General features: G+C 37.6%; 1 protein-coding gene across 1 annotated transcript in view; it reads right to left on the reverse strand.

Moving 5' to 3' along the window:
• The window catches only part of COL12A1 (collagen type XII alpha 1 chain), a 124,811-nt gene that overhangs the window by 56,550 nt on the left and 46,715 nt on the right, over positions 1-21,546 (reverse strand). Inside the window, exons 18-32 of the mRNA XM_083376905.1 lie at positions 20,759-20,908; positions 20,559-20,678; positions 19,688-19,852; positions 19,424-19,570; positions 18,621-18,763; positions 17,166-17,295; positions 14,832-14,977; positions 14,351-14,480; positions 13,480-13,619; positions 12,102-12,231; positions 10,074-10,213; positions 6,118-6,250; positions 5,992-6,018; positions 4,997-5,139; positions 3,246-3,375 (exon numbers count right to left, since the gene is read on the reverse strand). Coding sequence (XP_083233031.1) covers positions 3,246-3,375; positions 4,997-5,139; positions 5,992-6,018; positions 6,118-6,250; positions 10,074-10,213; positions 12,102-12,231; positions 13,480-13,619; positions 14,351-14,480; positions 14,832-14,977; positions 17,166-17,295; positions 18,621-18,763; positions 19,424-19,570; positions 19,688-19,852; positions 20,559-20,678; positions 20,759-20,908 — 1,974 coding nt within the window. The remainder of the gene's footprint in view (positions 1-3,245; positions 3,376-4,996; positions 5,140-5,991; positions 6,019-6,117; positions 6,251-10,073; positions 10,214-12,101; positions 12,232-13,479; positions 13,620-14,350; positions 14,481-14,831; positions 14,978-17,165; positions 17,296-18,620; positions 18,764-19,423; positions 19,571-19,687; positions 19,853-20,558; positions 20,679-20,758; positions 20,909-21,546) is intronic.

Below are 21,546 nucleotides of genomic sequence, written 5' to 3' on the forward strand. Positions count from 1 at the left end.
CATGTCCACTTCAGCTGTTCATTTTTAAATGCATTGCGCGGACAACATAAATTATTATTTTTTTCTTTAATCCAAAGAAAATTTTAAAATGCAATTTATTGCAATGCAATTCGCTGCTACTCCTTTGCTGCTGCTGCTGCTACTATTACTACAGCTGCTTTATTTCTGAAGCTTAAGGGCGGCTGAGGAACTTCACAACTCAATAGCCATCCAACTGTACTATTTATGATATAACTAAGCTCTCATGTTCCATTAGCCTCATTGGGTGGGAAAAGCTGTTCTCCACTGACATAGGGAAGAGGTGGAATGATGTAACCTTTCATCAAGTAGGTTCAAACTAACCTATCTCACTAGATGACTATTTGGGGGGGGGGGAGAACCTTTATTAAAGACAAATTAAAAACCAAACTAATAAAGATGCTTCCCTCCCGTTAATCACGCAATGTTTATTACGTTATGATTCTCATTTTTGTGGGGTTAGATGTACCTACCCTTTATTAACGCTATTAAGTAAAAGTTGCTAGCTTTTTTAGATATAAATGCACAGTAATTTCTCCTAATAAAACTCATTTGGCCAATGAGTTTAAACACATTTAATTCTGATATATATGTTCCTCTCTCATTCAAGCCAAATACTTGGAAAAGTCCAGAAAGTTGGGAAACAATTAATAAAGAGCACACTTTTTAAGAGCCTTGGTGGAGCAGTGGGCTAATGCCTCCTTAAGTAACACCAGCTGCCTGCAATTAGTGCAGGTTCGCGTCCCACCAGGCTCAAGGTTGACTCAGCCTTCCATCCTTCCGAGGTAGGTAAAATGAGGACCCAGATTGTTGGGGGCAATAAGCTGACTTTGTAATAATGCCACTTGGGGTGTGTGTGAAAGCCCTAATAAGCAGGCATATACATAGAATGAAGGCTACTGCTAAGCTTGTAAGCCACCCTGAGTCTTCAGAGAAGGGCGGGATATAAATGGAATTTTAAAAAAAATGGAGGAGGCGGTAGACTCATACTTTCAGTAAGAACTTTGATATGTGTGTTGATATTTAACGATGACCCTTTAAGGGGCAAGCTGTAGAATGTCAACACAAAGGGTTTTTCCAACAATGAAATGAAAGTAGACGTTATCTTTATGACTCCAACAGCCTTTTTTTGTTGCGTAATACTCTGCTGACTACATAAGTTTGAGGGTTTTTTTTTTCAAAACTGCATTCCAGCACTAGAGAGAAGACCAGAGCATGGAAACAACTAAATTGCAGTGCACAGAAATGGATGGAAATCGGAAAAGGAGAAAAGTTCATTAAAAGGCCATGTATAATTATGGTGAAGCCATCCACCTTTTTTGTATATTTGTCAGTGATCCAAAGTGAAATAAAACACCACTTCAGTCTGATTTGAGCCCAGGGAATAGAACCCCTATCTCAGAGAAAGAAAGCTGGATGCTACATAATAACTGTGTAAGAATTGTACACATATCATTCAATAAAAATTTTCTGGAAGAAATAAACTTATATTAGACTCTCCTTCTCTCCCTTCCTCACACATACATACCATGGTAAAGAAATGAAAACTACAGAAAGAAATTCTAAGTATTAAATACAGGTAGTTCTCAAGAAATGATAGACTATTTAACGACTGTTCAAAGTAACTACGGGCACTCCAAAACCACATGTGACCCTGTTTCAAAGTTACAGCAGCTGGAGTGCCTTGAAGATCTGCTGAAAAAATTCAGCTCCACGGTGGGTGTTTGCAAAGCTATTATGCTGTCCTATTATCTGAAGGACCCAGCTAGGACGTAAAGGCAAGTCCTAGGTACATCCTACAGCAGGCATGTCGAACTTGCCACGTCACATGACGTCGCACAACGTATCGCAACTTTTTCCCCATTGCCGGCAATGGGGTGGGCGTGGTTTCAGCGTGACGCATCCGGCCCGTGGGCCGGCAGTTTGACATGCCTGTCCTACAGACAGTCAGATGAACAGCAAAAAAAAAGCTTTGCAAAGACCCAACATCTGCCATTTTATTGCACAAGTCTCCACTCTGCTAAACTTTTGAAGATGTTTTGTTTTTATTTTTTCCCCCCTCTAGTTCAAGGGGAAAAGCTGCAGAAATATTTTCTCTCCTTGCTTGCTTTGGTTCCTCTACTCTTCAGCCTGGAGTCAGGAAAAGAATTTAGTTTTAGCATATAATGGGGGAAGGGGGTGAGATCAACAAGTCCATCCCTCCCAGCTTTTTCTGTTCTGTTTATTGAAGCAATGTGGGTTTCTGGGGAAGGGAGGAGGTTAAGCAAGAGAAAAGTTTTGGAAAGCTGGTCCTGAAGCTGCTGCCTTTGCATGCAGGAGCTGGCCTTCCAAAGCCTAGCAATGCAGTCAGGAGAGGTTTGCATCTTCCCAACTGTCAGCTGTTGGGGCAGAAAGCTCTGAAAGGCTAGGAAACTGGTCCCTTTTTTGCCTCAAACAGGCAGGGAACCTTGGAAGGAGAAAGGGCAGGAGCAGAATTATGAAAGGCAGGCGCACCCAGCATGTTCCTTCCCCACTGTTTCTCACTGCCAAGACAGCCAGCTGTGCAAGGGCTGGCATGTGAGACACCTGAGGGGTAGGAGGAGAACATGGGGTACCTCGGGCTGGGGGAGGCCTTGGGAGGCCTAAGGCAGGTGGTCTAGTGTCTGCACTAGGCCTCTCAGGATCTCCCCCTCCCCTGAGCACCACTTTACGACCCATGCATTCATTTAACAAATGCAGTAGGGAGAGCAAGGATGGCTGGTATTTGATGCAGTTCATTTAATGTTTGTTGCGACTTCTGACCCTAGGATCCATTATGGCCCTAACTCAAGACATGTCAAACTCGCAATGTAACGTGACAACACACAACATATCAGAATTTTTCCCACATTGCCGGCAATGGGGTGGGTGCGGTTTCCTTGTGACACATCTGGCCCGTGGGCCAGCAATATGAAACCCCTGCCCTAACTCGAGGACTACCTATACTAATTCAAAATAAATCCTACTTTGAATCCTACCGTGGACTTGAATACAATGGAATGACGTGAAAAATAGCAAGGCAACTAACTAAACAGAAAAAGTTTGCTTAGAAGTTGATAATGTGGCGTGTTTTTTAAAAAAAAAAACAAACGACCAAGGGTCATATGACAATGAACTCCAAAACCTGCCAACTTCCCCAATCTTTTAAAAATCTCTTCCGTGATTCCATTTCAGTGAAAAAACAAAATGCTCAGGAGAGTTTCACTTACTGGTCTTGCCCTTCCCTGATATTTGTCCTCCGTCCCCTTCTGCATAAATCGAAGAAACTGTAATGCGGTAAGGTGTGTCAGGCCGCAGCTTCTGAAGCACGATGCTGTTCTTGCTTCCTCCCACTGTGGACTTGAATACAATGGAATGACGTGAGAAAATAGCAAGGCAACAAACTAAACAGAGTTTAGAAAAAGAAGTATGTCTTGCATGTGTACAAATTCTAGGTTTCTAGCTCAGAACGATAGTACTGCAACTTAACAGAGCCTTGGTGGAGCAGTGGGCTAATGCCTCCTTAAGTAACACCAGCTGCCTGCAATTAGTGCAGGTTCAAGTCCCACCAGGCACAAGGTTGACTCAGCCTTCCATCCTTCCGAGGTAGGTAAAATGAGGACCCAGATTGTTGGGGGCAATTAAGCTGACTTTGTAATAATGCCGCTTGGGGGGTGTATGAAAGCCCTAACAAGCAGGCATATACATAGAATGAAGGCTACTGCTAAGCTTGTAAGCCGCCCTGAGTCTTCGGAGAAGGACAGGATATAAATGGAATTTAAAAAAGACAAAAAACTATTTCATTAAACATTTTACAACTTATTAGGTGGACGTTTTTAATTTTTTACCTGGTTATTTGTCAGAGACAAGAATGACAAGGCATCAGTCAATGCAAGAATGTTTTAAAATAAAACATTTGTTTTAATTCTGCATATCAGTTAGAAAACATAAACACGAGAATGCTTATGTCTGATTAATTAAAAGCTACTGCCTTTACTTAGGTATAGGAATTTGTAGGGAAAAGGGGAGGAATAGGACAAACGTATAGCCCGATATCACAGTGCAAAACCTGGGACTTATGCACATGTATTCGAAGTCACATCATCACATAATTGCCATTTTTTTCACCATCACAATTCATAACTGACTCATTTATCCCAGGGCCTTTGTTCAGATTTTATTAGGGACAATAGGGCAGATAATATGACATGAAATTTCAGCAAAATGCAATTGCAAGGACATGCAGCAAAATTAATTGTATATAGAGCCTTGGTGGAGCAGTGGGCTGATGCCTCCTTAAGTAACACCAGCTGCCTGCAATTAGTGCAGGTTCGCATCCCACCAGGCTCAAGGTCGACTCAGCCTTCCATCCTTCCGAGGTAGGTAAAATGAGGACCCAGATTTTTGGGGGCAATAAGCTGACTTTGTAATAATGCAGCTTGGGGTGTGTGTGAAAGCCCTAACAAGCAGGCATATACATAGAATGAAGGCTACTGCTAAGCTTGTAAGCCGCCCTGAGTCTTCGGAGAAGGGCGGGATATCAATGTAATAAAAAAAATTAAAAAAAATAAAAATAAAAATAAAATATGTTTATGACAGTTCACAATCAACATCTAGATACAATACATGTGTTTTTCTCTATGGGTGAGCTTAGTCTATCTTAGAAATCTTGCAATGTTTGAAGCATAGCTAGAAGTGTCATCCTGCAACTTTTCACTCCCTATCTCTCAAGTAAAATTCTACACTGAGATATTTTTTTTTTATCTAACAGTCAATATTTCCTCTTGTAACAGAGGAAGCAAATTCGCTTGACCTCATCATGCAGAATTTTAAAACCTATAATGTTAAAACTATATAATATATATAAAAGTCTGTTAAGAGTGTTAAAACTTTTAATAATCTAACACACTGATCAGACCACTCTTTCTTTAAAAAAATTTTTTTTTTACAGAGAATGCTTTCCCTCTGGAGAATTAATTACCGAAAGTTCAGCACCATCACCCGTAGTAGGTCGGTAATTGATCCTGTAGCGTTGCACACGTCCAATGGCAGGATCCCACTTGACAGTCAAGCTATTGGATGTTGCATTATATACCTGGAGATTCCGTGGGGGACTCGTTGGTACTGGTATGAAATTATTAAAACAGTTGCTGAGCAGAATCTTATAAAAAATAAATGTGCAGTACAATCATACTATCATATGAAAACAATGTCCTCATGTCTGAGAAAAATATTTTTAATATTTTAAATTAAATTGGTTTTTTATTTAAAATTAAATGTAACTTCTCTAAAATTTGGATTTTAAACAATTGTATCTTCACAATTGGCAGAGGACAGGAAAGCCTGGAGGAACATTGTCCATAGGGTCGCGATGGGTCGGACACGACTTCACAACTAACAACAACAACATCTTCACAATATATACCAAGTAATATTTATAAAATACTACCATGCCAGACTGCAACAGGGGAACCAAAAAATGACAGACATGCAATGTATCAACTACGTGACTCCAGGTCAACAACTAACTCTTAATCTAATCTATTTCATATGATTCCTATAAGGATAAAATGGGGTGTGGGTGAAGAGAATTTCATTTGAATGCCTGGAGGAAGTGAGGATGTATGGATATTAATATAAGAAATGATAAGAAAAAGTCAAGGTCAAAAACTTTGGACAAGATCCATGATGCATATTATTCAGGATTCATAGCATGAGAGATCCATGATGCAAACACAGTATTCAATGCCTTGCACCACAACATTTTAGCTTCAACTTATGCCTTATAAAAATATACTATAATTCAGTGATGCCTCAAGATGCTCATTGAGCATGTAAGATACACACACACACACACACACACACACTGTGTGTGTGTCTGTGTAATTTTCTCCAGGGATATCTATTTGCTATCTTTCCTATTCTTTTCTAGTAGTCCTAATTTGCAACATGCTAGTGATGAAGTGAAGCACCTACCTGGTGTTGTTATAGGCACAAGGGGCACTGTAAAGAAAAATACAACAGAGGTTGAGTGGGTATGAAACCTGTGCCCTTTAGTCATCCCAAATTACTAATTAATTAAGGTATTTCAAAATTGCTTACATGTACGTTCACTCCCAATCAGTTCATCACTCTCTGATTCATCAGGATAAATTGCAGTAACTGAGATGTCATACAACGTGTCTGGGATAAGATTTTCAAAAAGTTGCGTATTTTCATCCCCATTTACAATTGTCTTCAAAAATTAAGGAGGAAAAAGAAGAAGAAAAAATAGAAGAGGTTACATACCAAGCAATTCATGTATCAATCATGAACATTTTTAATATGGCACAGTATATCCTAGAAGATATGCAACCATTAGCCTTTCTCAAGGCACTAGAGAACCTGGTTGTTTCTCCAAGCATTTGCATTAGGCAATTACATGCGCTCTGTTGTTACTTACTGAGTTTTTCATTAAGTGAGGTTATTGTTTATCCTTGGGTGCCATATGTGGTGGGCTTTAAAACTACCCAGAGTCAATCTGTCTCCCCCCCATCTCTCTCTCACATACGCATATATAATTTTACATTACCAATCCATTCATCTTCAAGAGGTACGATTAATTCTATCTATCTATCTATCTATCTATCTATCTATCTATCTATCTATCTATCTATCTGAACTACCCATCTCCCTCAAAGAGGGAACTATATGCGATGGGAAGGAACCACTCCAAAAAATACACCATAAACCAACATTTTCAAAAAAACCATCACCAGCATTAGCCTTTACCTCTACATGAATAATGGTATTATTCAGAAGGATAAGGAACAGACCCTAAATTGCAGATCAAGATCAAAGAGAAATTCAAGAAGAACCATTAGTGCCCAGAAATCAGGATTCTATACTTGCAGCCTCACATATTGGAAAAAGGAAAGGGGGAAAAAATCAAGTTTCTTGATATTCCTTAGCTACAAATGCACTCTCTATCATTCTGACAAACATTAATTACCTTTAAGAGTCAATCTTTTGAGGGCTGACAGGCACCTCTAGAATTTTGAAAACATATTAGATATGCTCTCAGAAATGTTTGCAATGGAGTCTGCTTATTTGTTAAATGGTTACCATGCTTGGAGTGACCATCACAAGACATCTTCTTACCAGAAGAGGTAAGATTGCTCCTAATCAACCTCTCTAGATGGAGCTGGAGGCTGATACTTTATTTTGTAGCACAACAGATTCCCCTTTGTTTATCGTTCAATTAAATATCTTTTAAAATCAGGTTTAGGAGGAAGCCTTATACCAGACATGTCAAACATGCGATGTCACGTGACGTCGCGCGACGTATCGGAGCTTTTTCCCCATTGCCGGCAATGGGGTGGGCGCGTTTTTTTTTTATTAAAAAGTTTTAACATACAATTTTTCCTTTAAAAATCCCCCCTCCCCCTCCCTTCTCCCTCCCCCCTACCTCTCCCCCCTCCCCCCCTGACTTCCCAGAGCTAAATACAAGGTATATATATATAAAAAAACAATCATAAACAACCATATACTAACAACCATAAACTCTAAAATCCATCACTCTCTAGCTTATATAGGATAAATATATATATATCTTAAATATATATAGAAAAACAAAAATAGAAAAAGAAAAAAAGAAAGAAGACTTATTCAAATGCTACATGAAACTTCTTAACCCTATACTTGTTCTGGATAAACTCAATCCATTTTCTCCATTCCATAATATAGCGTTCTTGCGAGTGATCTTTCAAATAGGCCGAAATCTTCGACATCTCAGCCAGGTCGGAAACCTTTAAAGTCCACTCTTCTATGGTCGGCAGTTCCTCTTTCTTCCAGTACTGGCCTATCAAGAGTCTCGCTGCCGTAATTAAATTCAACATCAACTTAGTGTCCACAACTATAGCATCTGTAATTATTCCCAACAAAAAAAGTTGCGGACAAAACTTTATCCTCTGTTTAAAAATCTTCTGCATATTCCACCAGACTTTTATCCAAAAAGCCTTAACCTTTTTACAAGTCCACCATATGTGAAAATATGTTGCGTCTTCATCACCGCACCTCCAACATTTAGGCTGATAATTCGGATACATACTTGCAAGCTTTTTAGGATCTAAATGCCATCTATAAAACATTTTGTAAAAATTCTCTCTTAAATTTTGAGCTTGCGTAAATTTTACGTTCCTCACCCAGATCTTTTCCCACGTGTCCATAGTGATAACTTCCTGGATGTTTTGGGCCCATTTTATCATACAATCCTTAACAAGTTCTGTTACTGAGTCAATCTCTATCAACGCAAGATATATCCGTTTAATATGTGCTGGTCCCTGATTTCTGATTTGCTTTATCAAATTTTCATCAATCATTGTAAAACCATTTTTCTGGTCTTCTTTCCACCTGGCCCGTAACTGAGTATATTGAAACCAATTTTGAACAACCTTCTCTTCTTGCAAGAGGCTATATGATTTCAAACACCAAACGTTTCTTTCCAAGCTTAGGATCTCCTTGTACGTAGTCACATCATGTTTGAAGCCAGCATGTATATTTTCTATTGCGTGTTTTGGAATTGCCCACAATGGTATCTTACAATCTAACTTATGTCTATACTTCTTCCAAACTCTCAACAATGCCTGTCTTAAAATATGCACTCTAACCACATTGTCTACCTTCTTGTCATACAACAAATATGCATGCCAGCCAAACAACAAATCGTGGCCCTCAAGATTTAATAATCTCTCTTGTGTCAAATTAATCCAATCACTTATTCCTACTAATGCAGCAGCTTCATAATATAGTTTAAAATTAGGCATTTTGAGACCACCTCTCTCACAAGTATCCTGCATAATCTTAAGTTTAACTCGTGGTCTTTTCCCTGCCCAAACAAATTTATTGATACCTCGCTGCCATTCCTCCAAATTAGAATCTTTCTTAAGAATCGGTATCATTTGAAATAAAAATAAAAATTTAGGCAGGACATTCATTTTCACTGCTGCAATCCGTCCCAACAAAGACAATTGCAATTTTCCCCAACTCTCCAATTCTTTTTGAATTTTCCCCCATAATTTTTCATAATTATTTTTATATAACTTTGTATTAGAGGGCGACAAAAGCACCCCCAAATATTTAACCCTTTTAACAATCTCAAATCCAGTTAATCCTTCTAAGAGAGCCTTTTGCGAAACTGTCATATTTTTGGCCAAAATTTTGGTTTTCTGTATATTAACTTTAAATCCAGAAACCTTCCCATATTGTGTTATTATCTCCATCAGGTCCACAACAGAGTTCTCTGGCTGGGTCACTGTAACAACCAGATCATCTGCAAATGCTCTCAATCTATAATCCTGATCTCTAATTTGTATCCCCTTAATTTTTTCCGAATTCCGTATTTTTACCAATAATATCTCTAATGTTAACACAAATAACAAGGGCGATAACGGACACCCTTGCCTTGTGCCCTTCTCAATATTACATGCTTCTGTCAGACTATTATTAACTATAATTCGGGCAGTTTGTTTTTGATATAATGCCCTAATCGGTTGTAAAAATTTTTCCCCAAAATCCATTTTATCTAAAACTTTCATCAAAAATTGCCAATTCAATTGATCAAAAGCTTTTTCAGCATCTAGAAAAATTAACGCCGCAGGGATCTGGTTGTTCCTTTCCAAAAACTCTAACACATCAACTATATGCCTCACATTATTTTTTATTTGCCTACCACTAATAAACCCCGTTTGATCCCCATGAATCACCTGTTGCAGAACCCTCATCAGTCTATTAGCCAAAACCTTAGCAAATATCTTGTAATCTGTATTTAAAAGCGATATCGGTCTATAATTTTTAACTGGTGGGCGCGGTTTTGTCGTGACGCGTCTGGCCCGCGGGCCGTAAGTTTGACACCCCTGCCTTATACGATAGTAAACAAAAGAATATCCATAGTGCGTAGGCAAAGGCATCTCAGATTTTAATTATGAATAAATGTAACTGCTTAAATTTCATATAATCACTGGATTGCCACTTCCACACTTGTTGAATGTACTCATTTTCTAGAATCCAAAAATCCCTACCTCCTGTTTTTCACGTTCACCATAAGGCCCCCACATTACTCGGTAGAGAGCTACATCAGATGCTCCATGATCCCAAGTCCCTCTGAAACTAGTTGTGCTTACTTGATCTGTTCTCAAATTGAGCGGTGCTGGTACAGGTACTGTAGAGTGGGGAAAAGAGAGGAAAAGTCTATGCATATATACTAAATCACTGGATACAAACATTTTCTGAGTAAGACCTTTTTGTTTTGTGTGTAACAACATGGGAATATATACACAATAATTTCCCCATTTAGAACAATCTTCCCTTTTTATAAAAGCTTCATATATATAACAAATGTTGCTGTGGCTAATATTTACACCTGGCAAGTTCAGGCCCCTGAATGCTGGGAAAACAAGTCAAGCTTCAAAGCTCTATTTCAATATTTTTAACAAAGATAAATTGAGGATTGCAGAAGTGATTTAATTCTCATAGAGTTGAATGAAAGATAAGGTCTTTTTGTAGTAATAAACTAGAAGAAGACCTGTTTGTGGGTCTCCCAGGGTCATCTGTACAGCTATTGTAGAAAACTACCGTACTATGATCCAATAGGGATGCTCTTATATTGCTTAACTGGAAGCATTATGACATAAAACGTACTAATTAGAACATGGTGGACTGATAACACAATTGCAATATTGTTCATGTGAAGCAATGAAGGAAGCCTAATTTTTCAAAAATCGAAATAAACGTAATTTTTCAAAGTATGTATCTTTAGGCTTAAGATTGAAATATGCCACCCATACTCCTGATAGCAATTTTTCAACCTTTCTGGATGGGATAAGAAGCAGCCTATCCAGCATCAATAAAATGAAAGAGGCTTTATTTCAATGATTTAAGATAATTTTACTTATTTTAATAAGATATGGAGTCTATGACTTCAGAAGTGGGACTATTGAATGTAATGAAGCAATGAAGCTTTCGTTGTTGGTTGATAACCTTACATTTACAAAGAAAAACCTTCTCATAGTATTGTCACATAGGAATCATCTACACATTAACTCAGCCAACCGAAACCACATATCCTCTCCACAAAAACTACACCCCCCAATTTTCAATGACTTTCATCATTTTATTATTAACTCACCCACTGAACTTTACAGCAGTGGAAATAAATGCTCAGCCCACTGAAGGCACTGAAGAGTGCATAGTCAGGATTCCCATGTGGTGACAAGAAACAACAATATTGCCCTAGTCAACTTCCAAACACAACTCAAGGTACCAATACTGTCCAACATCCATTAAAAATATTGAGAGAATACATAAACTGAGCACTGCAACATGCTCTACCTGGAGCTACCCTTGAAAATTACTTGAAAGCAGCAGTTATTCACAGGAAGAATTTCAATGTAAAACTAACGCACACTGAAACATCACACTTCTTATGGGATGGAACACACAACCTTAAAGGAAAAGGGATACATCTGCCTAATTATCCAAATCTGCCAATTAACCCAGTGGATTAATAAATGTGGCAGCCAGATCACACAAAAGAAGAGGAAAAGAAAGAATGCAAAGAGAACAATTTCTTTTGTAGATTTTTTTCCCTTGTGGTTGAAAACCCCTATCCTGCAAAAAAAAAAAAAAGAAAAAAGAAAGAAAAGGGGGGGGGGGAAGCAGCTGCTGAGCCATACAAAAAAAAAATGTCCTGACTTTGGGTGGTCATGGACAGCTATTAGGCATGCAGAGATCTGCTAATGATACACTTCAAATTGTGGTGCCATGGCTTTCGAAAGGCTATAGCTGCTTCAAAGATCATTATGATTTTTATATTTGTATCTGGATATTCTACTTCTTTCTTAACATATCAGCCAAGAGACAGATGAGCCCCTTGATAGAAACATCGTCAAAGCACTGATACACAAAGGTACACAAATGCAACACACAACTCTAGCCATCTGTTTTAACTAATAACGCTACAATATCCTAACATCCTGTAAAACCATATTTCAGGCCACACACTTGTATGAGAATCTGAAGAAGCCCAATAAGCAACAGCATTGACTTACAAGTGGTGGCTTCTGCTGCTACTGGCATAGAGAGCCCTTCATCATATTCTGCAGCAAGTTCTACGTGGTAGAGTGTTTTTGAAAAAAGATCAGGAAGAGACGTGCTGGTCTGGGATGGATCCACTTTCACCTGAATAAACAAATTAGCCGGATTTCTCTCTTGACACTTATTTTTCCCAGGCAGTAGAAAGTTTACAACTATTTCTAATATATTAGAAGCCTAATATATTATGAACAATAATATATTATTAATAATAGCACCTGGATTTAACTAAGCAGTAAGTTTATTTTCAAATGAGTTACATTATCAGACATTAAACTGTGTGTTTCATCTGGGATTCTTTCAGAGACTGAAAGAACAAAATTCTACACTTCTCCAACGATCAACTTAAACATATGTGGCACTTTCTTTATTCAATCTGTTTGGGAAGTGCAAGGATAGTCTGCCCTTTGTAGCTGTTCAAACTAGTATTCCGATATCTGGGGTGAGCATCGCATTCATTTAAATCCTGAGTTGATTCAAAGAGATGCTATGGCTCTCATAGCCTTGGTGGAGCAGTGGGCTAATGCCTCCTTAAGTAACACCAGCTGCCTGCAATTAGTGCAGGTTCGCATCCCACCAGGCTCAAGGTTGACTCAGCCTTCCATCCTTCCGAGGTAGGTAAAATGAGGACCCAGATTGTTGGGGGCAATAAGCTGACTTTGTAATAATGCTGCTTGGGGGTGTGCGAAAGCCCTAATAAGCTGGCATATACATAGAATGAAGGCTACTGCTAAGCTTGTAAGCCGCCCTGAGTCTTCGGAGAAGGGCGGGATATAAATGGAATTAAAATAAAAAATAAAATAAAATATATTTCCATGTGTGATGATGTCATCATGCACATGAGAAAAATGACATTATTCTCAGCATGTCATTTTATGTGGATACATATAAATCACAATGAATTTGATGTGTTGCATGACAACCCCATTGCATCAAGATGTGGCAAATCAAGTTTTCAATCTGGTTATTCACCCTGTTTCTTTTACAATGTTTTTCTAAGTGACTGAATCAGGATAAAACCAAATATTGTCTATTTTTTATACAGCCTGATTATCCACCTCTATGCTAATGTTCTCATTAAAAATATATATTTTAAAACCTCCCTCCTCTTTTTTTGCTATGCAGGTTCACATATCATCCAATTAAGATGTACATTTTGTTTGTAATAATAAGATTCTGCTCATCATACAGTATAATCACAGTATCACTAAAGTCAAAAGAACTAAAATCATTTGATCTTAATTTTAAAGATTATGGACTTTGGCTCTGGTTTATTTTTTAACAATACTTACAAAATTAACCTGAATTAATATTTATTTTTACACACAGATTTACCTCTTTTACTTCATCTTCTTCAGCTGCTTTATATTTCACTATATAATTACGAACTTTTCCTGGAGCGTGATCCCAATTGACTCTCATGCTGCTGTGAGTGAGATCACTTAGCCTTAATCTTTTTGCTCCGCTTAAAGGTACTGAAAAATAAACATAGTATTGCCCAAGTTCTTAGATAATATTCTTATAAATAAATAAATAAATAAATAAATAGGTAAGTAAGTAAGTTACATATAGCCAACCTGTCCTACTCTGAATTTAATTATTAAATTAATACACCATTATTAATTCATTAATTTAAAATTTTTAATTTCAAAACTGTTGTACAGAACTGCAGATGAAGACAAAGGTTTTGAAAATGGTATCCTCATTGTTACCATTCCAATAGGTAACATTATATATATAATAAGGCCATTATCTTTCAATTTTCTGGGGAAAATACTTCCCAAAATCTATACTATCCATGAAAAATAGCTATATAAATGCCAGCTGTTACTAGAAAAAGAATGCCAATGATTGATGTTCAAGCTTTCAAAATACATCATGTCAGTATCTTTTCACAAAGTTACCCTAACCCTTTAAGTTTAAGTCACCAAATAATAATCCATGCTAGTTGAGGTATCTAGGAAGTACAATCCTACCAGAGCAATGGGACACTGTGGTAAGTGCTTACAACTGGCAGTAATTATACTGCAGATATATGTAAAAAGGAGTTGGGTAGCACTTTTTCAATCTAAATACACAGATTTCTTAAAAGGTACAAGCTTTTTGATTTTTGGCTACCATGGGCTAACACAGCTCTCCACTTACAGAATCTCACGAATCACTAAAGCAACAGACAAAATATTTCAACAAATGGTATTATTCCTACATGTGACTTCCTGAGTAGTGAGTGGATCACTAGTGAGGTCACCAAAAGTTGAATGAACTGTTAAAGTGTACTCAGTATTTGGAATCAAGTCAACCAGCTGTACATCATTCACTGATGCTCCTACCCGCATCTAGAGGAAATAAAGGAAAGAGGCAAAACATCAAAATAAAAAAACAAAACGTTTAAAAATGTTTTCTTAAAAAAACATTTATTGCCCAGAGTTACCTTGAGGTAAGATGGGTGGCTTATAATTTTTATAAATAAATAAGTAAATAAATTTACAGTTTCCTGGCTTTTGCCATACTATACAGCGAACCTGTTGATGCATTTCATTTTATACTGTAAAAGCCAAATTATATCTCGCTGTTTGGGTATATGGGAGCAAATATACGTATCTTCTCTCTCTCTCTCCCTCTACCTCTCTCTCCCTCCCTCTCTCTCCCTCCCTCTCTCCCTCCCTCCCCCCACCTCTCTTTGTTACCTCTTTTTCAGTTGCTGGTATTGTGGCATTGACAGGCTCGTATAATAACATGTAGCCAGTAGCTCCTTTTACAGGTTCCCACCTCACACGCATTGTCCTTGAAGTGACATCATAAGCATTCAGGCTTCTAACTGAAGGGATTGCCACTGTGAAAAGCATAAATATTCACTTCAGCTACTCACATCTACATACTTATTTCCCCCTTTATCTCCCAAACATTGGTCCTTTCACTTCTTTCTGCTTTGGGAAGCAGAACACTGAAGGAGAGATTGTTGGACCTTTTACTTATTCTACTGTGACTGCAACTTTGTGACCAACCAATTCAAAGACAGCCACATCCATTGATACCCATGCAGATTTTGCTATTTGCTAAGATCTGTGTGAACAAGGTGCAGTAGATATCAAATAACTTGAAGCTTCTAATGTAGAGATTACCAATTTTCTTGTGACCAGCAGGATTTTTTTTTAAAAAAAAAAGTTTCCAGAAGCGTTTTTTGTCTCATGATGATGAGACATGATGTCATCAGAGTGGGCAGGGCCAATTTTGTTTAGCCCACCTTAGAAGGGCTGATAATGCTAAAAACATCCATTTCATCCTATAACCCTCAAACTTTCCAACTACAAAAATAAATAAATACAGGCTTAAATTGTTGGTGCTACTTATTCAAATGGTCTGGAAACCTATTGGGGGGAAAAATCCATGGGGGAAGAGGAAGATTGAGTAGCTTCATGATGGCCAGGCAGCAGAATCCAGATGACTCATCTTTCCTCTGGCTTAGGGCCAGTGACCCGTTTCTAGCTTGGTAGGTACCTATTGCATAGGTCCCTCCTAAAAGATATAGCACTACTTTGGGAATAAATTATCAAATTGAATATTCCATGCCTGGTTAAGGATCAGGTAGATAAATAATGTTAAAAAAAACCTATGAAGGGTCAATTTTATTAAGCAATGGCTTCATGTGACTGATTCTTATCTTTTATGTAATTTTTTTTAAGTCACTCTCTGTTCTATGGTCTGAGCAACAATAGGCAAATTCATTTTTGCTTAATACATTACAGATATTAGAGTTCCAGTATTTCTTGTTTTAAATCCTGGACTCTTTTTAACTAAGACAAGGACACATGTTAGGAGGTTATGATTTCTTTTAAAAAACAACAACTATGTGGCTTATTTGTGGTCTATGTATATTCATTCATTCTTTCGTTCAATTTACGGTATGTGCACCACCCAAAGTGCAATCCATCTCTAGGCAGTTAACATCTGGTTGAAAGCCACAAACAAACATTTCAAAGCAAAACACTAATGCACATCACATCTGATGCCTCTCACATGTCTCTCTACTCCCCCTGCCCAGAACATTGACTGCAACCAGCCTCGGATGAAGGAAGAGAACCACTGCAAGCCTACCCCCCACACACACTCCCAACCCCCTGAGCTTCTCTAGATGGAATCATCATTAATGGTATCAATAGACACTGAGAGCGAGAGACCAACAAACCTGCCAGAGATAACCCTCAAGTGCCACTTCAGTATTCTATACAAATCTGGAACCAGATCCTGATCCATCTCAGACTCTGCATTCAGTGAAAGCAGTTGAAAGTTCCCAAAGATCATGAGTTTGGCAAGCTCCATAAGCAACATAGCCAGTGTCAAGCAGCTCAAATAGTGGAGCTGCTACATAGAAGGGAAGGTGGTGCAGTAGCAACAGCCCCATGTGATCTCTAGAATTTCACAAAGATGGTTTCTGGTGACTATCCAGAGTTATTCTTTTGAAAGCCATCAGTTTCCCAGATGACTATGAACATTCTATCAACTCTGTCTTGGGGATGCAGCAAGCGCAACACTTGAAACGCAGTCAGCAAATTTCTGAAACATCTCTATTCCTCACCCCATCAGTCATATCCAGGTCTCTTGCGAAAAATTCAGAGGACTGCAACGTGAAATCAGTAGGCAACTTTTACATACCAGCTTCAATAGCATCTATGGAGATTCTCCATCATCCAGGTCATGGTTGTCCCAAAGGGGCTTTTCCAAAAGGCAACGGGACTTCCTTAGTTTTTTTCCTTTGAAAACGTTTTGCTTCTCATCCAAGGAGCTGGAACTGAAGAAGCTTCTTGGATGAGAAGCAAAACATTTTCAAAGGAAAAATATAACCAAAGTCCAGTTGCCTTTTGGGAAAAGCACCTTTGGGCCAGTTTCAATATCCTGCACTACCTAAGGCCAGTCACTTATCAAACAAAAAGTAAAGGGAAGTTTGCTATACATTTTATTAATATTATCTGTATGCACCAACAATTATTCAATATGTCTATTATTTTGGAATATTCACTTACATGTTGTTTCAGTCCCTTTTAATGGTTCACTACTGGTGCCTTCTACTATAGAAAATACATTCACAACATATTCTGTTTCAGGCTTGAGGCCAGTGAGGACAGTAGTAGTCTCTGAACGACTTACAAAGACCTGAATAAAAATAAATAAAACAAAAACAGATATAATTGCACACATTTCACAAATAAACGTAAAATATACATAGTTATCTTAGTTCAGGTACTAAATAATTTAAAATAGAACTTAAGCTGTCCCTGTAGCAGATGTAATAGTATATATGTGATGCCAAAAGCTGTAAAATATGAATTATTTGGAAAATTAGGGTGTGTAACTCTTTAACCTCCCTTACGGTAAGTTTCACTGCATCATGGCTGAAATCTATCTGGAAAAGGCAATCACAGAAGACAGCAGAAAAGTGTAGCATATGTACAGTATATAAATTGGCTACCATCTCTCTGTATGGGAGGATTTAGGAGCTGTTTCAAATACACTAAGAAATCAGCCAGCTGTGGCTCCAATTATAGGAATATGAACATATATATGTACACACATACATATTTATAAAATTGCAACATACAAAAGAATAGTAATAAATGTATCATATAATAAACATATATACGAAAATAGGAAAGGGAGATAATGTTTACATGCAGTAAAAGCTCTGTTACTACAGTATATAACTTCTCTTCAGCTACAGTTTTTCCTTCCTCCCCTCCCCTCCCCTCCTGGGGCTTCTTCTGATCATGTCTATTATTTGCAAATGGTTAAAAAGCCTATGTTAATGCTCCTAAGTATTCTGGATGTTATGGCATCCAGACAATTATGGTAGGATGCAAACTGCCTGGTTGCAACATGGGAGGCATTACTTTTTGTATAATCAATTCCAGCACTAGCACTAGCCTGAGGATCAACTTAAAACACAACCACACTATTGGGAAAATAAGCATTAAATTAATGCCTATAACTAATCAATCCCTTCTGTTTAATACCAACCCTTACTTGATTGGACTGGTTAAGCAATACAGTGTGAGGACTCTACTCCAAGGGACACATCTATTGTTATTGTTATTAGTATTGAGTAATATGGTACTAATGCGGGCTCAGGAATTCTGGGAGATGAAGCCCACGGATCGTAAAGTTAGTCACAGTTGACCATCCCTGCTATAAAATGCAGTGTATCTCTTCTTTCAGCACCCAGTCAGCCCAGCAATCCCAGCCATTCTGAACCAGTATCAATATCATTTATTGCCTTTCTGTGTTTAATTTGGTACTATGTAACAAGGAAACATGTTGCTCAAGTGCTTTGAGGATAGTTTAAGACTTACCTACCAGCCACCCATGCATGCATATATTGACCATATGTTCTAGTCAGAAACAGTGGAATTTAGGGATCTAAACTAAGCAAAATACCCTCCCTCTAAAATAAGAAATAAAATAATCTTGTCTCCACATCTGACCTCCTGTGGTGCCCCTCCTCGGGCAGGATAATATTCAACTCTGTATCTATCCACACTCTCAGTGGGTGCAGTCCAAGACACTCTGAACGAAAGAGGGGTCACCTCAGAAGTAACTAGATTGGTGGGTGGCAGAGACAAATCACCTGTTGAGACAAGAAACAAATGGAATTTATGCTAAGGAAGTCTTGATGATGAGAAGATTTGCCAGAGATGAATCACAATTGAAGCAACAAGATATATCAAGGTGCTTTTTCTTAAGCACATAAGAACGCTTTATTATCAAGTATTTATTATTTCAATATTAAAGCCATTTATGTATTGAATGGAGCTGTATCTGAACCACATTCACAACAGAAGTTATAGGAAAACAAACTGCGCACAGTGAGAGAAAATCTGAGCAAATCTGGGAAAGTGGTAATAATCTCCCCTTTGCTGGATGTATTCAAACAGAAACTGAACCCGTCAAAATGCTTTAGGGTGAAAAAAAAAGAATTAAGCATCATATTGGCCTTAACAGCCTTAATCTTCCATTTCAACCTTATGATTCTAATGAGACAAGGCATCCTAATAAAAATCATTCTGTGATTGCACATTTTGATATGAGTTATTTCCCTAGGTGTAATGAAATACATAAGGGTACAGACATTGCATGCAAGAGAAAACAAATATGAAAAGAAATGCATTCCTACGTAGACCAGACAAATGGATATCTTGTTCAGAAACTCTGCTTGACCACATTCCAAGAGAAAGTAAGCAGACACCTTATTCTTAAGCACAAAATAAAACTCAAAGGGGAAACATACCTGATCCTTTCACGCTATTGCACAAATTATCTGTGACACTATCAACAATGTTATCCAGAAGGTTAAAATCTTCAACATTGAAAGCATGGGTGTCATCCGGATCACTTGCAATCTGCTTCAGTTCATTCACATCCGCATTTTTAATACCTTAAAAACCACGAGATAATACATTTTAATTAATTATTCAAGCAATTGTCTAGAGATAAGCAAAATTATATTCCCAACCCCTTTCTATATTTCATTTCTTCTTCACCTGATACTCACCGATAGCAAAGATCTCCACTCCCTGTTCCTTCAATCTGTCTGATGGAATATTTATATCATCTTGGGACTTGCCATCAGTAATGAGGACAGCAATTTTTTTAGCTCCAGGCCTCAAGCCAGCTTCAGTCTTAAAATTGTTTCTTAAGATGAAACTCAAAGCCATTCCTGAAATCACACATACGCATATATATAAAATGAGGAACTCAATATTTATTGGCTTTTTTCTGCTCAGAAAGTGAATCTCCAAAAATATTATAGCCTAATTTACTAGTAGATCGGTTCTTCCTGATCTACTTGGAAGCCTTTTATACTTTCCTTTTATTAGAACAATAATTCTATTCTTGTGAGACTAAAGGTTGCCAGATAAGATATCTGTTCCTGGCCCATTCACAACAGAAGCAGCAAAACCTCCAATACAATTACCAAAGTCTCTCACTCCTACTTGGGGGTCACTGTAGATCAAGATAGATTCTTTCATAGGATAGGAAATGTGAGGGCTGGACTACCAAAGGCACAGTGATACAGTACTACTCTCTAGAATCATACAATTTTGTGAGTCATTTTTTTCCAGTGTAACGTATGCTGAAAAAATCAATAGCAAAATAGAGAAGCAATTTGGTCTAGTGGTTAAGGCACCAGGCTGGAAAGCAGGAGACTGTGAGTTCAAATTCTGCCTTAGCCTTGAAAGCCAGGTGGGTAACTTTGGCCAGTCATTCTCTGTCAGCCCAACCCCACCTCACAACCCCACCTTGTTGTTTTGAGGAAAATAGGAGGAGAAAGAAGGTCTATTGGATATGTATGCTGCTCAAGTTATTTGTTAAGAATAACAAAGGTGGGATATACATACATACATACACACATACATACATACCTGTTAGGGTGTTGCCTCCTTTATATGGTAAATTGGCCACAGCGTCCAATAAACTCTGTTTAGTTGAATGGGCATTGAGGTTCCATTCTATTCTTGGATCTCCACTATATTGTGCAAGAGCTGAGAAGAAAATGTAGTGTAATTATAAATTGTCTTAGAATAGCATCACTCAAAATATTCCAATTCACTTCAAAACTTACCGACTTGTACTTTGTCTGGACCAATATCAAATACTTGAGCAATGCTAGCAATAAAGCTCCGGACTGTTTTAAAATTTGTTCGACCAATGCTCCAAGAACCATCCACCAGCAATACAATATCTGCTTCAGTTCTGGTTTTACATTCTAAGCCTATTGCAGCAATCAGAATAAATCTGAGTTAGTTACACACAACTTTTTTCTCCAATCCTGTCTTACAATACATATAAATGAAGATTTTCATTAACTTGAAGTTCTTCTATGTACGTCTTAATTAACTGAAATTCTTCTATGATCATTTCATTCCTTGCTAATAATGAAAAAGATATCCAAGGTTGCATATATTATTAATTTAAAAATATTATTATCATATGTACTGCATAGTGATTAGATGGACACAACCTAAGTAAACTTAAGTAATCAACGATTACTTCTGCATATTCATCAGTTCAAATCAAGAACGCTTAATGTCTAAATTATAGGTATTAGAAACTATCTTTACCGCTTAATGCGTACGCATAACACAGCACATTAACAGCTATATATGCTAATTAATGCAGATGGTGCAGATATTTGCACATTTAAATCACAAAAGGAAGCACAACACAAATAAGGTAACAGAAACAAACACATAAAAGAGAAGAAGTGACAACACACACACACACATTTATAAAAGTATTAAATGCTTAGAAAGAAAACCATACTAGGGATTTTCAATGTATGAGAATAAAAATAAAGTGTTCACTTTCCATATGTTGGAAACGACAGTATATTTATTACAAAGCAAAAAC

This window comes from Vipera ursinii (assembly GCF_947247035.1).
Source record: "Vipera ursinii genome assembly, chromosome: 1".
Classification (NCBI taxonomy): Eukaryota; Metazoa; Chordata; class Lepidosauria; order Squamata; family Viperidae; genus Vipera; species Vipera ursinii.